This window comes from Engystomops pustulosus, chromosome 7, assembly GCF_040894005.1.
Source record: "Engystomops pustulosus chromosome 7, aEngPut4.maternal, whole genome shotgun sequence".
NCBI classification, from domain to species: Eukaryota; Metazoa; Chordata; class Amphibia; order Anura; family Leptodactylidae; genus Engystomops; species Engystomops pustulosus.
Window position 1 is genome coordinate 142,750,021 of NC_092417.1, and position 16,497 is coordinate 142,766,517.

The 16,497-nt window shown below is 42.5% G+C and overlaps 1 protein-coding gene across 4 annotated transcripts in view; it reads right to left on the reverse strand.

Annotated features, from left to right (window-relative positions):
* Positions 1–10,335, reverse strand: part of SYT7 (synaptotagmin 7) — a 298,312-nt gene extending 287,977 nt beyond the window's left edge. Inside the window, exon 1 of one of the 4 annotated variants that reach the window (XM_072118060.1) lies at positions 9,930–10,335. In XM_072118060.1, the coding sequence (XP_071974161.1) occupies positions 9,930–9,963 (34 nt within the window). In that variant the 5' untranslated portion in view covers positions 9,964–10,335. The remainder of the gene's footprint in view (positions 1–9,929) is intronic. The other 3 variants (XM_072118059.1, XM_072118061.1, XM_072118064.1) reach the window with 3 other exon arrangements.
* Between the last annotated feature and the right edge of the window lie 6,162 nt (positions 10,336–16,497).

The window sequence follows — 16,497 nt, forward strand, 5'->3', positions numbered from 1 at the left end:
TTTGGCATAAAAGTGGCCTAAACCTAGGACTTAAGAAATGCAGAAATCCATCCATGTAAATCCTCAGTTACGATTCGGTCACAAACAGGCCGCTGCCAGACAAAGCCAAAGGATCAATTGTTACGTGTAGGGCTAGTGTCAGGAGTGTAACCACAGTGGTAGCAGCCATGGGGCCCACAGTGTCAGGGGGCCCTGTCATCCGACCTGACACTAAAGAATGGAGGATGTGCACCATTATATACAATACTATGCAGCACATTGTACAGCATAGTATGCATATAACATATGTGTTATGTATATGCGCTGTATATGGTGTATGGTGTGTATATAGTGTATGTGTGTATATATGCTGTACGTCTTTTATTATGCTGCACATTGTATAGCACAGTATGTATATAACATATATGTTATGTATATGCGCTGTATATGGTGTATGGTGTGTATATAGTGTGTGTGTGTATATATGCTGTACGTCTTTTATTATGCTGCACATTGTATAGCACAGTATGTATATAACATACATGTTATGTATATGCGCTGTATATGATGTATGTTGTGTATATATATACTTTATGTGTGTATATATGCTGTATGTCTATATATGGCAATGTATGTGTGCATATGTGTGTAAGAGTGTGTAAATGTGTGTGTGTTTATGTATATAGTTATATAAATATGGGAGTATACATGAGTGTAATATGTATATTTTCAAGCGGGAAGGGGGGGCATTCAGAAGTTTGCTATGGGGCCCTTCCTCCAGTTACGCCCCTGGTTAGTGTGGTCTATATCCTCACGTCAATCTTTACACCCCCCATTCTGGCCGCTATGATAACCCCTCTGTGTACTACCTCTCTTTCTCCTGTGTCTTGTTCCTCCCCTGTTTTTGTTGCCATTTATCCTTGCGCCTGTTACGCAGACAGTCACGTTCGTTCATTTCTAGGATCTGGGTTAGGTGCCTGGGGACCTCCTCTTCTCTGTCGCGCTCATACATTCATTTTCTCCTGGTTTTACACATAACTATAGAGTAGATTCGGCCCAACCTCATCAGCTCTGTGACTCAACTTCTTAGCGCTCCTCGGGGAAGCGGCGGGATAATACCCAGGCCAAAGAATGGCCTCTTGTTTTGTATATAGATCAGTGACAACTGCACTTCAGGGCTAAACCAGTAATTATTTATAGATTATAATAATTGGCGCATCCTGTAGTCTGGGCATCAGGAATATAATGGATGAACATAATTTTCATGCCATGTGTCAACACAGCTGCTCGTGGCTACAAAATTTCCAGCAGCCTGTATCTGCCGCCACCCCCCACCTGTTTTTACCACATCTTATTGCAATTTGGAAGCTTAAAAGAAAATATGAGCCCAGCGAGGAGTTTTCAATGAAGAGTAATAACAGCGCTAAGAGCTCAGCTTCTTCTCCACTAGGCGTATCTTTATTAATTTGTCAACAGATAAAACCTGACTCAGCTCATTACCGCAAACATTAATGATCATTTGACAATGTGAGGAGAATAGGAAGGTAACGTACGTTATTCATCTGTGCCGGCGCTGAGGTGAGGGTTATGCTGTACACAGGATAATAATATGTTATATATGGGACTAAGCTGCGATGCCAAATAATGTACATAGCCAAGAGTGGCACCTGTCTATCTATCCAACTATCTATCTGCCTATCTACTATCTATCCATCTATCTGTATGTCCATCTGTCTATTATCTATCTATCTATCTATCTATCTGTATGTCCATCTGTCTATTGTCTATTTATCTATCTATCTATCCATTTATATACCACTCAATCCATAAATATCTATCTATCGATCCATATATCTATCTATCTGCTGGTCATCTATCCATCTATCTGTATGTCCATCTATTATCTATCTATTTATCTATTTATATCCAAAAAATAGGCAGCACCTAGCTAGGTGCTGCCTATTTTTTGGCTATAACTAAGAGAACCTTTGCCACGGATCTTACGGCTTTGCACCATTTGAAAACTTTTGCTTTATGTAGTGCTGCTCTGGACTTTCGTATTTTCTATTTATCTATCTATCTATTAATCATCTATCTATTTATCTGTCTGTCCATCTGTCTATTATCTATTCATCTATCCATTTATCTACCATTCAATCCTATCTATCTATCTATCTATCTATTCATATATCTATCTATCTACCTGTCATCTATTCATCTATCTGTATGTCCATCTATTATCTATCTATGTATCTGTCCATCTATCTATTATCTATTAATCTATCCATGTATCTACCATTCAATCCATAACTATCTATCAATCTGTCAATCAGTATCTCTATCTATCTGCCTATCATCTGTCTGTCTATCTATTAATTATCTATCTATCTGTCTATCTATCTATCTATCTATCTATCTATCCATAAATGATCGATCCATCTATTATCTATCTGTCTTCTATCTATCATCTATCCGGCTAAATTTATCTTTTTTTTTCTTTTTTACTGCAGCTTTAGGGATGAAAATCCACCCACAATATTCCCAATTTAATGTGCTTTTTGACCCCCATACTTAAATCCTATGTCTACGCTTGCTGACAGTGAATAAAAACATTCTTGCTTAGATCTAGATATTTTCACGTGCTACAACTTTGTCCAGTCTAGACAGTCTTCTGTGAGCCACACAGTCTGGACACAAGACTAATGAATTTTACCTGCACTTCTAGATTGTCGTAAAGTATAAGGACAGGAAAGAGATTTATAGGATGATAAGGCTTTTACATGGGTGTCTAGACTACAACAATAAAGATGCTGCTGCTGGTGGTCTGCATCTGCATGTTAGCAAGAAACTTTCCATTCAATGACAGCAAGAGAGATGACGCCATGTTTATATTAAACCATAGAACATATAATTGTGTCTATAGATATGTGGTTTCCCTGGCAGTGGAAGAGAAATACTGCAGCGTAATATATGTCTGTCATTATCGTCTAGGGGTCACCTTTCCCACAGCCGCTTTGCCCCCCGCAGTGTATAATCGGCCACTCATGTTGAAGTGCCTGAGTGGGTGTCCATGTCCCTTTAAGCACTGTTTATTTTTAGCAGGTAGGTGTGTAAGAGGCCGTTCTCTCCACGGAAGGAATTCTCTGTGCAAACAGCCAGTGCATGCAGCAGATTCACAAACCGCAGGGAGCCCCGGCCGCTCTCATGTACTCACCAGGGCTGGAGAAAAAGCAGAGACAATAGTCTCATCAAAAATCAAATGTCTGTCATTTAACCATTTCTCAATTACAACAAGTGCAAGGCCAACAAGACTGCAGAGATGGTTTCTTCTAATTGGAATCAAGATTCATTTCCAGAAAATAATATATATTTTGAGGATATTCTGTTTAATATACTAATAAACTGGACACTGAGGTATACATAGCACATAGGGGTACAACTGCAAAGATAAATATGAGCCTTTTACCCAGGGACTTGAAACAATTCCTTTATTTACCGTGTAAGTATAAGCCTACCCAAGTATAAGGTGAGGTACCTAATTTTAACACAAAAAAAAATTGAAAAAACGATTCACTCGAGTATAAGCCGAGGGAAGGAAATGCATTGGTCCCAGCCTGCCTCCAGTATACAGCCAGCCAGTGCATGCCCCCCAGTATACAACCTCCAGTCCCTGCCCCTGAATATATAGCCTACAGCCCCTGCCCCCTAGTATATAGCCTGCAGCCCCTAACCCCCCGAATATATATGCTGCAGCCCCTGTCCCCCAGTATACAGCCTGGAGCCCCTGCCCCCAGTTTACAACCTGCAGCCCCTGCCTCTGGTATACAACCCCTGCCCCCAGTATACAGCCAGCAGCCCCCTGTCCCCAGTATACAGCCAGCTGCCCCCTGTCCCCAGTATACAGCCAGCAGCCCCCTGTCCCTAGTATACAGCTAGCAGCCCCTGTCCCCAGTATACAGCATGCAGCCCCCTGTCCCTAGTATACAGCCTGCAGTGCCCAGTATACATCCCCTTGCGAGGAATGTCCAGTCTAAGAAGAAAAAAAATTGTACTCACCATCCAATGCCACCCCGGGAGGTCCTCTTCTGTCCGCTGACGTCATAGCTCGAGTGACGGCACCGCACGGAGAGAGGGAGCCAGAGCCGGAAGATCGATGGACAGAAGAGGACCTCCTGGGGGGGGGGGGGGGCGTCGGATTGTGAGTACACTTTTTTTTTAAATAGACTCAAGTAGAAGCCGAGTAAGGGTTTTTCAGCACATTTTTTGTGCTGAAAAACTCGGCTTATATACGGAGTATATATGGTATACACAGATTAGGCAGCGATGCACAGAGCTTGCCAAATCAGTTCCTGTCCCCAATTGGCCTCACAGTGTAATCAAACTATATTTATCCCCTATGCTATCCTGTGTATAGGTGCTGGTGTCCTGACAACCGAGGGCACTTATAGCCTATCCTATCCTGTGTATAGGTGCTGGTGTCCTGACTCCTGAGGGCACTTATCCCCTATCCTGTGTATAGGAGCTGATGTCCGGACTCCTGAGGGCACTTATCCCCTATCCTATCCTGTGTGCATGTGCTGGCGTCCTCACTACTGAGGGCACTTATACCCTATCCTATCCTGTGTGTAGGAGCTGATGACCGGACTACTGAGGGCACTTATCCCCTATCCTATCCTGTGTATATGTGCTGGTGTCCTGACAACCAAGGGCACTTATACCCTATCCTATCCTGTGTGTAGGAGCTGATGACCGGACTACTGAGGGCACTTATACCCTATCCTATCCTGTGTATATGTGCTGGTGTCCTGACAACCAAGGGCACTTATACCCTATCCTATCCTGTGTGTAGGAGCTGATGACCGGACTACTGAGGGCACTTATCCCCTATCCTATCCTGTGTATATGTGCTGGTGTCCTGACAACCAAGGGCACTTATACCCTATCCTATTCTTTGTGTAGGAGCTGATGACTGGACTACTGAGGGCACTTATACCCTATCCTATCCTGTGTATATGTGCTGGTGTCCTGACAACCAAGGGCACTTATACCCTATCCTATCCTGTGTGTAGGAGCTGATGACCGGACTACTGAGGGCACTTATACCCTATCCTATCCTGTGTATATGTGCTGGTGTCCTGACAACCAAGGGCACTTATACCCTATCCTAGCCTATCCTGTGTATAGGAGATGATGACCGGACTACTGAGGGCACGTATACCCTATCCTATCCTGTGTATCTGTGCTGGTGTCCTCACTACTGAGGGTACTTATAGCCTATCCTATCCTGTGTATAGGAGCTGATGTCCGGACTCCTGTGGACACTTTTCCCCTATCCTATCCTGTGTTTAGGTGCTGGCATCCTGACTCCTGTGGACACTTATCCCCTATCCTATCCTGTGTATAGGTGCTGGGTCCTTCCAGTCATCACGAGCCTGTAAGTCTCCTTAAATTCCCCATATGGAAGTAGTACTGATATATATGTGCTGTTACTGTGGACTTTGGGGGCAGCTGTGGTTTGTAACTTTATAGATGTGAATGAAGCTCTGGTTAAGTGCCAGTACTCCATTCATCCAGGGCATGTTAATAGAATTATAGACAGGTAGGTGAGTGATAAGTGACTTAAGTGAGAGAACCCCTTAACAATACCCTGCCCCCTGTACAAATTCCATAATCACTATGATTGCTGCATGTAAATGGAAGGTAAATGAGCACCATTGACTTTCTATGTTGATGACCACCACATTACAGGCAGATTATCTGTTCACATGATAGGATCCACAGCAGCCGTGATGAAGAAATAAAGGGAGATAAACTGGCTCATAGGGATGTAACAGAACTGCGGGAATTATAGAACATAATGATAGGAGCAATGGAACAAGGGAGATGCAATACTATCAATTTTAAAGCAAAGCAAAATATACGCTAGAGCTAGATAATGCTAGACTTTTGATCTCGAATAAACATCTAGAATTGAGAATTTTTTGGAGGATAAATGATAAAGTTTCCCTCCGGCTGATTTGTGTATTACCAATACCGAGGTGCTGGACATGTGGAGGAGACGTGGGGTTAACAATAGGAGAAGTGTAAAATGACATTTGGGCGCGCAGTCACCGTGAGTGCACTTTAATCACTGGAAATTGTAGCAGTAATTAAGTATTTAATTTCAGCTTCCAGGCGGTTTTATAGGAACCTTAACGGCCTTAACTATTGATCACCCTTCCAGATGCCTCAGGGGTTTAGTCACATTGATAAGCTGAGCAGTTTTACAACACCATAAGGTCTCTACATAACAGGTATGGCTCCGGAGTGCATCTTTATACTGAATCTTGTTGATCCGTTAAGTTCATCCTTATGAGATCGATTGTACATTAATTATATCGGTACAATAGAGTTGTATTTTATTGGATTCCCATTACTTCTCCATTATACAAGTCTCACATCTATTTTACCAGTTTATGACCTGAAGTGTTCATTTTTTAAAAGTTGTGTATTGTTAGGGGAGTACATTGAATAAAGTGCTGGGGGATGCTGGGGGTCTTCAAGGCAAGAATCCAAATTTCACCCCCTCCTCCTAGTGCTGAAAAAGATTTTGATTTCTTCTGTGAAGACCCCCAGTACATTATAGTTGAGGGACTTGTTACAGATTTTGCATTGTGGCTCTTCAGCTTCAGGGTATTCCCCCCCACACAAACACACACACACATACACGCACATCGATTCCATATTGAAAGGCCATGACCATCAGCCCTGTTCCTTTGCCTTTAATTGTGTCTGTGGTGAGAAAAGTCATATTAGAGTGACATACAAGTTAGTTGCCCGTACCCCAAGTTGAAGAGAGCATGTACGACTGGTTGCTCTATTCATCTGTGTGGCGCTAACGGAGATTTCAGAGTATGGCGTGTGGCCATTTGGCACCATACAGATGAATAGTGAAGCCGGCGCATGCGTGAGTGGCCGATCTCTTCATGTTTAAGGGGTACAATGCACCACCAATTTTTTGATCCGTGGGGTTCCATCACTGAGACCTCCACAGATCACAAGTTAACTAACATTTAAGTCACTGGAGAAACCCTTTAAGGGTCACATAGACCCAAGGGGGGAGGTTTATATAAATAATCACAATACTTAGCAAACTGCCAAGAGTTGTGATCATTTCCCTCCTTACACCAACTCCATGCCAAGTGGCCATGAAGGTGTCATGCTGGCTGGTGCAATCACTAAACGGGCGCAGGTTATAGCGCAAGAATTGTACACCAGCACAGCCGTCCAGAGCCTCCTGATATTTCTAATGTGGCGGGAGGGGCTGGGTATAATCTTACATGGGCTTCCAAAGCGCCAACGTAGGATAAATCCCCTAAATGAACTACTCTGAGCTGCAGGAACTTTATGCTTATATTGGAAAGAAAAGTACTTAAAAGTAACGTAGACAAAAAAGTTTTTTTCCAATGTAAGTCAGAACATTATTCAAAAACATATCTTTAGCTTCAACTTTCTGCCAAGTTATTTGCTATCTACGATCAGTTATTCATCATCAGATATTCAATGAATCATACTGTTTATATGATAAGACCAACAGGGCAAAGACGTTATGTACTGACCGACATGTGGTTGACTTATATAACCGTAACTGTACAAACTAGCAATATTAATTGTGTAGGACATGCTTCTTGAGCCTGTGATTCTAATCATGGTCATATGGTGCGGATTATCTTTGCATCTCGGAATTACGAATGGCTTAAAAAAACCTTCCATTTATCATAATGGATGTATAGAATAGAATTGTGAGGCACATGTCATCCCCAGGCAAATCCTATGTGTATAGGAACTGCTTGATTTTTCTCCAATGTTCCTCAGAGGAACTTCCTTCACATCGTATGGGAACAAAATTTTTTGTGAGTAGTTTTTGTTGATCCAGGGAGTTATTCGGACCGCCATACAAGAGGTCGGGGAGGAATTTTTCCCTGCTTTGGGGCAATTGCCATCAGCCTTGTATGATGTTTGCCTTTTTCTGGAACAACTTGGTATAATTTAATAGGTTGTACTTGAAGGACTAATGGCTTTTTCAAACCTTATCTACTGTTATACTATGAGAAGACAGGAACTAGAAAGGGTTTTTTGCCTTCCTCTGGATAGTGGAGGACTCTTGTCTTGGACATGTTTTCACATCTACTATGTTAAATGAGTTATACATACTGAGAAGATCACCCCGTTTCAGTAAAATGTTGGGTGTAATCTCAAAGAGGATGTTCTGTTTATGCAGTGAAACCTATTTCAAAGATCATCTCTCCAAGAAGACTAACCGTAATCCTGTCTAGAATTTCTGGGTCTTCTTAGGGAATATCACTGGTAAAAGATCACCAATGTTGGTGGTCATCTCACAGAGATTGTGTATATAATGTACCACACATTACTATGTATTGCTATAGTAAAATAAATGTGTGTATTAATTCCCTATGTTTTCATTTAACTGTTGCAAAAATATTCCCCGATGATGTGTTTTTTCTCTGCTTATCATATTTGTTGGTAGTATAGGTTCTATATTCTTCAGCAGTTATTTCATTATTGGTTTCATGTTTAGAAACTCCATGTGCCTTCAACAACTTGGACTTTTAATGTAATGATTCAATGTTGTGGAAAAGAATTCCTCCCGCTACATATAAGCTGCTTCCTATAAAACTTCTTGTCCATGACGGATCCGAGGAACACAATACAATAAAGGAACTTGTAAACATTGAGATGATACATGGTACAAACTCGTCCATGAGCTCTCCTTCCATTCACACATTCCCAGCTCCAATTCTTCTCTTGCTAGGATACGTCAGGCTTCATATGAGTAGAGCGAAGACTGATCAATCCCAACAGGAGACAAGGAACCAAAAACAGCTCTAGTGATTCCAAAATACAACATAGGGATAGTAAAAGAGAAAGAGAGGCAAGTAGATGGGTCATGGTGGAGCGTAGTAGCAGGGAGAGAAGAGGAAGGGAAAAGAAGGTAGGAAGCGATTGGCAGAGGAGGATGAGGGATGGTAGATAATATTTCTGTACCATGTAGTAAAATCAGGTCATGCTGCACATTGCAGACTGACAAGTGAAAAAAAACAGGCAAAAAAGGTCAACGTAAGGGTAAATGCCGCGGGTAGTAGCTATATAATGAAAAGGAGAGGTGAATTGGTTAATAATGAAGGAGATGACAAGATAATGATCAGTTGTAGAAATAATGTGAATATTTAGGAAATAAATGACAAAGAGCACGCGGTGTGTGACAACACTCCGTCTAATGAGAGATGTCAGGCAGGCAAGAAGGAAGGAGTCCGTAGAATGACATTGGGGTAAGGGTTGTAGGACAGTGAGCCCTGAGGTCAAATGATGAAGTACTAGGGCTAAGAGAGGCAGCGGGCACTAATACTAGGCTGTGCCACCTTGTACCAGCAGCAGGTGTAACTATAAATATTGAAGTCAATCAGCGAGAATCTGAATATGCACACTCCAAAAACCTGTAAAGTTATGTGCACATACATATACAAGCAGTAAGATTATTACTAGACGTCTTACTCAAGACGGTAGCGGAAAGACGGGTATGGGATGACGATTTTTCAGTCTTGTTCAGGAGCAACTCCTAAGCACACAAGACTGAAACAAACAAGACACCGAGCCAAGCACTTGTAACAGGAATTAACTATTGTGTAACCTAACCTTACATGCCAGACCCTAAACCTAGGAGCTGGTGATATTCAGGATAATAGGACTTTACACAAGCACGCAGAAACCTGAGGCGCAGACTCTACCTGTGACAGCAGGACAGGGGGCACCGATAGAGTAGTAGGATGCAAGGTGTGCCCCCTCGTACAAAGCACTGCCAAAGCTTTTTTATCCTGAAAGCATCAGAATAGAAGGACACAGCTCATTGTCCATGGGGGCGGCAATGGGGAAACAGTTTCCAGCATTATTACCTTTACTAGGGGAAACCTCTCGGTTAATGTGCATCTTCCTTCTTGCCTCTGCTCCTCCGCGGATCCCTTTTCTCTCTTCCCTTCCCCTTGTACGTCCCAGGAAAAGACAAAGACAGCCTGCGAGGTGGGAAAAAGAGGAGGGAGATGGGACTGAGCTGCCACTTCCAGATCTCCTGTATCCTTGACTCCAGGGATAAGACCTCCACTAGAAGAGGCTCAGGGGGGCTGCAGGTGGCCTTGGAAGCTCCTGTGTGCAGCTCAGAGTCTCAATGAATGAGGATCTTTAGCAAAGAAGCGAGCTGTCTCCCTGTGTCTTCCTCTGTGTGTCTCTCCCTTCCCTGTGACTTGCCTTCTCTCTTACATCCTCATGCTGCTGGCTGCTGGCAGGAGCAGAAACTGCACACACACAATCACGCATCCTAATGTCATCTCTGTTATTGGCACCTGGAGCACGGGCAGGGATAGGTGCACGCCGATCCAAATCCAATTATATATATGTGCGGCGGCTTACACAGTCAACAGAACAACACCTTGTACACATAAGAGTCTTGACTGGATGATCCATGAAGACTAATGTTTTACAACCCTGCAATAAAATGGCAAGACGTTAGTGATACAATGTATTGTGCGACGGTTTCCACAGCAAAGACCGTTCAAATAAATGGATTTATATTTCTATCACATGTATTTATCTATATATTTATCATTTATTGTCTATCCATCCCAAATAAATCAGTTTATATCGCTCTCCCATCTATTAATAACATATGTACGGTATGTATCTATTCAATATTAATTATTTTTCATATCTATATCCTATCTATTATCTACTATCTATCTATTTATCATCCAACATCTATTTACTTACTTATCTAAATCTAACTATCTATGTATCATCTATTATCTAGCTATCATCTATCTATCTATCTAGAAGTGTGAAAGTCCAAGGCAGCGCTGTGCCCAATGAGGCTGGGTGCAGGTCCGTGGATTTTAAGGCATAAACCTCCTCATATAAAAATAGGAAAAACAGGCAACATTCCCAGATCTCAGTGAAAATTGTTATCTCCGTGTTTGTGTGGGTTTCCACTGGGTACTCCGGTTTCCTCCCACACTCCAAAACATACTGTTAGGTTTTTTAGATTGTGAGCCCCATGGGGACATGGACCAATTTGGCATGCTTTGTGCAGCGCTGCGTAATCTGTGTACGCTATTGTCAGCACCTGTCCAGCAACCGTGCAACCACAACCAGGCTTGGTGCTAGCTGTCAGACTAGGTAAGTGGTGGCAAACTCACCCTGCGACGTCCCTGCGGGCTAAGGCCCTGCCTAAAGCAGATAAACCGCCCTGATAAGGGCGAACCCACTATCAGGAACCTAACCTACGGTCCCTGAGCGACCCTACAACATGACAGGGGAAACTTACTTCGTCTGGCAGCTGCTGGATGGTGGAGCGGACAGGTAACCGGAATACAGGAATAGACCAGTGTTCACACTGGTGCACAGAATACAAACACAGGACTGAGATAGGGACAAAACAACAGATATAGACAGGTCTTCAGGCAGATAATCACAGGTCAAATACAGGTACAGGCGAGATATAAAGAGGTCAGGTCAAGATCAAACGGGTTATATACAGGTCAGGTCAAGATCAAGATCAAGCGGGTAATATACAGATCGAGGCAGACAAACGGAGACAAGAAAACTGAACTAGAAACAGAGGGAAGACAAGACTCAAAATAACCAGCAAGGTAAGATGGGAATGGGCAGGTATATAAGGCCGATCCCGGACACACCACCAGTACACTGGGGAACTGTCCATCAGGCTAGTAACCCTTGCTGGGCAGGACAGAAATGCAAGGAGCAGGGTGTGGCTCAGTTAATCCAAACACAAGAATTTAGCCACAGTTCACACACAAATAAACGTCATGTATTCTGCCAACTGCGGATAGAGCGACGTCCAGGCACGGACATTACAGCTATATAAATAAAGAATTATTATTATTATATCCAAAGCATCACGGGTAGATTAACATCTCATTACATATTCAAATTATATCCAAGTGCATGATGTAAACATTTTATACAAAATTTCAAGTTAAAAACTGTTGTGTGTACCCATTTATGTTATATCAGAACATTATATGCTTTATGTATACAAAATAATCTATCTATCTATCTATCTATCTATCTATCTATCTATCCATCCATCTCTATATATCTATGTGTCCCAATTCTATATAACTCTATATTTATCCTGCAATTTATAATTAGCTTGTTATTGATATCTGTCATTATGATATTTCCTAAATCGATGATTTGCTAACCTGTAAAGTGCAGAGGAAGGTTTCTTGCTCCAGGCACAAGCTGCAAACATAGGTCATTAGAATAATTAAAACAACAAGGTCGTATATAAATCATTCATTTTATTACATTCCATTTTTTGTAAGATTTACGGCTGGGATAATCTACAGCAAAGTAAATACATACAGGTGCGGATACGGGAAATTACATTGTATCCAGTGTTTATAAACATAAGGATATAGTAGAGGGGCAATGTAGATGCTAGTAAGATTTATCCCTATCAGTGACACAGTCTATATAGTGTAATATTTTCATTTAATCTCCTTAAATAATATATGTATGAGCTACTAATAACCAGCTCTGATGTAAAATGTGTAATAAACACCCTTCCACTATTTTCTACACTATGGAATCTATGGGACAGATGTATCTTTTTTCCATCACTGTTATTGCACCTTAATTATCGCTAGTGTTTTGCTGCTATGATGAGTTTAGGCAGTGACCTGTTATCCTAGTGGCAGCGCTGCTCCTGAATGCTGTTTATCACTCACAGCAGACCCCAGGTGTTTAACAAGCAGCGGCCTTCTGTCTTCTCCTGGCCACACACCTGCAGAGGGGGACTTGCTACCTACCTTCTTATGACTATACAGAGGAGCAATAGCTGTGTCCATAACAGGCATCCAGTAGACATCCAGCTGAAGTATTTCTGGATGCTACTCCAGCCTGGGATCCCTTCCAGTGCTGATCTTCTGGATGTCCTTCAGCAATTTTAGCCAGCAACCTCCTCATACCTTACTGAGGAAATCTACCAACAAAATCAAGCATGGATAAACCAGAGAAACTTATCCATAGATCCAGGTACAGTGACTGTGTTAATCTTCTTATATATGTTATCCATGGCTTCCTTCCTTTTAAAATCAACTCTTAAATTGAAGGTAATGAACTCCCCCATCCTCTGTCTTCACATTGTACGGAGCAATTAACCCCGCCCCCCCTGATGTCGTTAGAATAAAAGCAGGAAGAAGAAGGGGGTAATTGCCAGGGAGCAGGGTGATAACAGTGAAAACAGACTAGAAAAACAGAACATGAATTTTAAAAGTTGATTTTAAATGGAAGGAGGCCCTGGATGACAACTATAAGAAGAATAAGTGTCCCTATTTTATTATGTTTGGTTTTGGTGGTAGATGTCCTTTAAGCTTGCTGTAGGGTGAGTCCCTGGGTAATGGATAGGGAAGCCTGTGGTAGTAAGCAACCGTATCCAGGGATCAGACAGAGGCAACGTTGTGCAAATTAACTTACAGTTCTTTATTGAATGGCAGGCAACGGCCAAACGGTTAAGATCAGATTCTTAAGATGGAAGAGTCTTTGAGAAATGGTCCGCAAGAAGATTACACAAAGCCTGGTGGTGGATCTCAGTTCTGGGCTTAAGTCTCTGGACTTGCCCTGGGTGCAAGGTAGGAACCTGAGGCACTAGAAGTTCCTGGAATTAGGACAGTGGCTGTAGCAGACAGACCATGAGGTCTGGTTCTGTCTGCAAACTCTAGCAAAAGACCTAAGACAGACCATGTTCTTCCGCCCAGCAGGGGTTTATATACCCCCTTGTCAGGTGATAGTACCTCTCCAATCACCAATCCACCATTGGACAGTTACATATCACAGTGTTAACTGTTGCCTTACTGGGCAGTGGCTGCAGCTGCAATTACTAAATTATCCAGTACTTAGAGAGCTCCTAGAGAGGTGATCAATCTCCCTAACAGCTCCTGACATAGAGAGGGCGCTTTTGGCAACTACCACCTTGCCTATGCATTGGCAGGGGTGTTGCATGTTCTTTAAGTGTCTTCTTAAGTTATTTTATATGTTAGTCAGAACAGGTGTGTTTTATTATTGTAACTCCAGACAAAACCTTTTTGTTCCTGTAACATTTGGAATTTCACAATTTTGTAGAAGAATTATCAAAAAAAGATCCTCAATGTATTGTAAGAACCCTAAAATTTCAGTTCATATCCGTTAATCACTACTCTATAATGTACTAGGGAATGTGGATGTCCTGTCCTGCTGAAGATATTTTCTTGATCCTGGTTCTATGTTGCTATCTACAGTCATGGCCATAAGTTTTGAGAATGATACAAATGTTATTTTTTACAAAGTCTACTGCATCAGGTTTTATAATGGCAATTTGCATATACTCCAAAATGTTCTAAAGAGTGATCGGCTTAACAGCAATTAATTGCAAAGTCAATATTTGCCTAGAAAATGAACTTTTTCCCCCAAACCACATCTCAACTTCATTGCAGGTCTGCCTTAAAAGGAGTAGCTAACATTGTTTCAGTGATTGCTCCAGTAACACAGGTGTGGGTGTTGATGAGGACAGGGCTGGAAATCAATCTGTCATGATTAAGTAAGAATCACACCACTGGACACTTTAAGAGGAGGCTGGTGCTTGGCATAATTTTTTCTCTTCTGTTAACCATGGTTATCTCTAAAGAAACATGTGCAGTCATCATTGCACTGCACAAACTGGCCTAACGCGGTAGAGTATCACAGCTAGAAAGATTGCACCTCAGTCACCAATCTATCGCATCATCAAGGAATTCAGGAGAGAGGCTCCGTTGTTGCCCAAAAGGCTTCAGGGAGTCTAAGAAAGACCAACAAGCGCCAGGACCGTCTCTTAAAAGTGTTTCAGCTTCGGGATCGGGCTACCAGCAGTGCAGAGCTTGCTCAGAAATGGCAGCAGGCAGGTGTGAGTGTATCTGCACGCACTGTGAGACTGCGGAGACTCTTGGAGCAAGGCCTGGTGTAAAGGAGGGCAGCAAAGAAGCTACTTCTCACCAGAAAAAACATCAGGGACAGACTGATATTCTGCAAAAGGTACAGGGAGTGGACTGCTGAGGACTGGGGTAAAGTCATTTTCTCTGATGAATCCCCTTTCTGATTGTTTGGAACATCTGGAAAACAGCTTGTTCGGAGAAGACAAGGTGATCGATACCACCAGTCTTGTCTCATGCCAACTGTAAAGCATCCTGCAACCATTCGTGTGTGGGGTGGCTTCTCAGCCAAGGGAATCGTCTCTCACAGTCTTGTCTAAAAACACATCCATGAATAAAGAATGGGACCAGAATGTCCTCCAAGAGCAACTTCTCCCAACCGTCCAAGAGCAGTTTGGTGATCAACAATGCCTTTTCCAGCATGATGGAGCACCTTGCCATAAAGCAAAGGTGATTACTAAATGGCTCAGGGAACAAAACATAGAGATTTTAGTTCCATGGCCTGGAAACTCCCCGGAACCTAATCCCATTGAAAACTTGTGGTCAATCATCAAGAGACTGGTGAACAAACAAAAACCAACAAATTGTGACAAAATGCAAGCATTGATTGTGCAAGAATGGACGGCTATCAGTCAGGATTTGGTCCAGAAGTTGATTGAGAGCTGCCAGGGAGAATTGCAGAGGTCCTGAAGAAGAAGGGTCAACACTGCAAATATTGACTTGCTGTATTAACTCATTGGGGCAGATTTACTTACACGGTCCATTCGCGATCCAGCAGCGCGTTCTCTGCGGTGGATTCGGGTCCGGCCGGGATTCACTAAGGTAGTTCTTCAGACGTCCACCAGGTGGCGTTGCTGCGCTGAAGTCTGCTGAAATGCACTCAAGTACTCCGGCCTATACCTGGTGAAGGTAAGTGCAAGCTCCGCGACACTTTTTGTTTTTTAAACGCAGCGGTTTTTCCGAATCTGTTGGGTTTTCGTTCGGCCACGCCCCCCGATTTCCATCGCGTGCAAGCCAGCACTGATGCGCCAAAATCCGCATCAGCGCTGGCTTGCGCCGATTTTCCCTGTATTGCCCCAGGATTTTGGCCAAAAAAGCATTGGAAAATCTTTAATTTTTAACTTTAAAATTCATGCCCATTTTGATACAAAAGAAAAGTTTTTGATTACCATCAGTTTGACTTTTTACGTTTTTGTTGTTACATACCTGTCCATACATTTATGATAGGAGTTGTAGTACTGAGCTGTGGCTTTGTCTGGTTTGTCTCATGTAGAGTTGCTGGACAGGAGGAGCTTCCTCCCCATTGCTCCTGTAGTATAGGAGAGGAATCTGAGAAGTACAGCAGGCAGGAAGACCTGCCCCACCATAGGAATGAGTTTATGGTTGTATCAAGTGCCAACCAAATCCTATATAACCTCTATCTGATAGATACAGAATTATAGAGGGTGGGTTGTGGCTCTCGGAGAACTAAAATCACGGGTGACATGGAAATAAGGGGTCACAG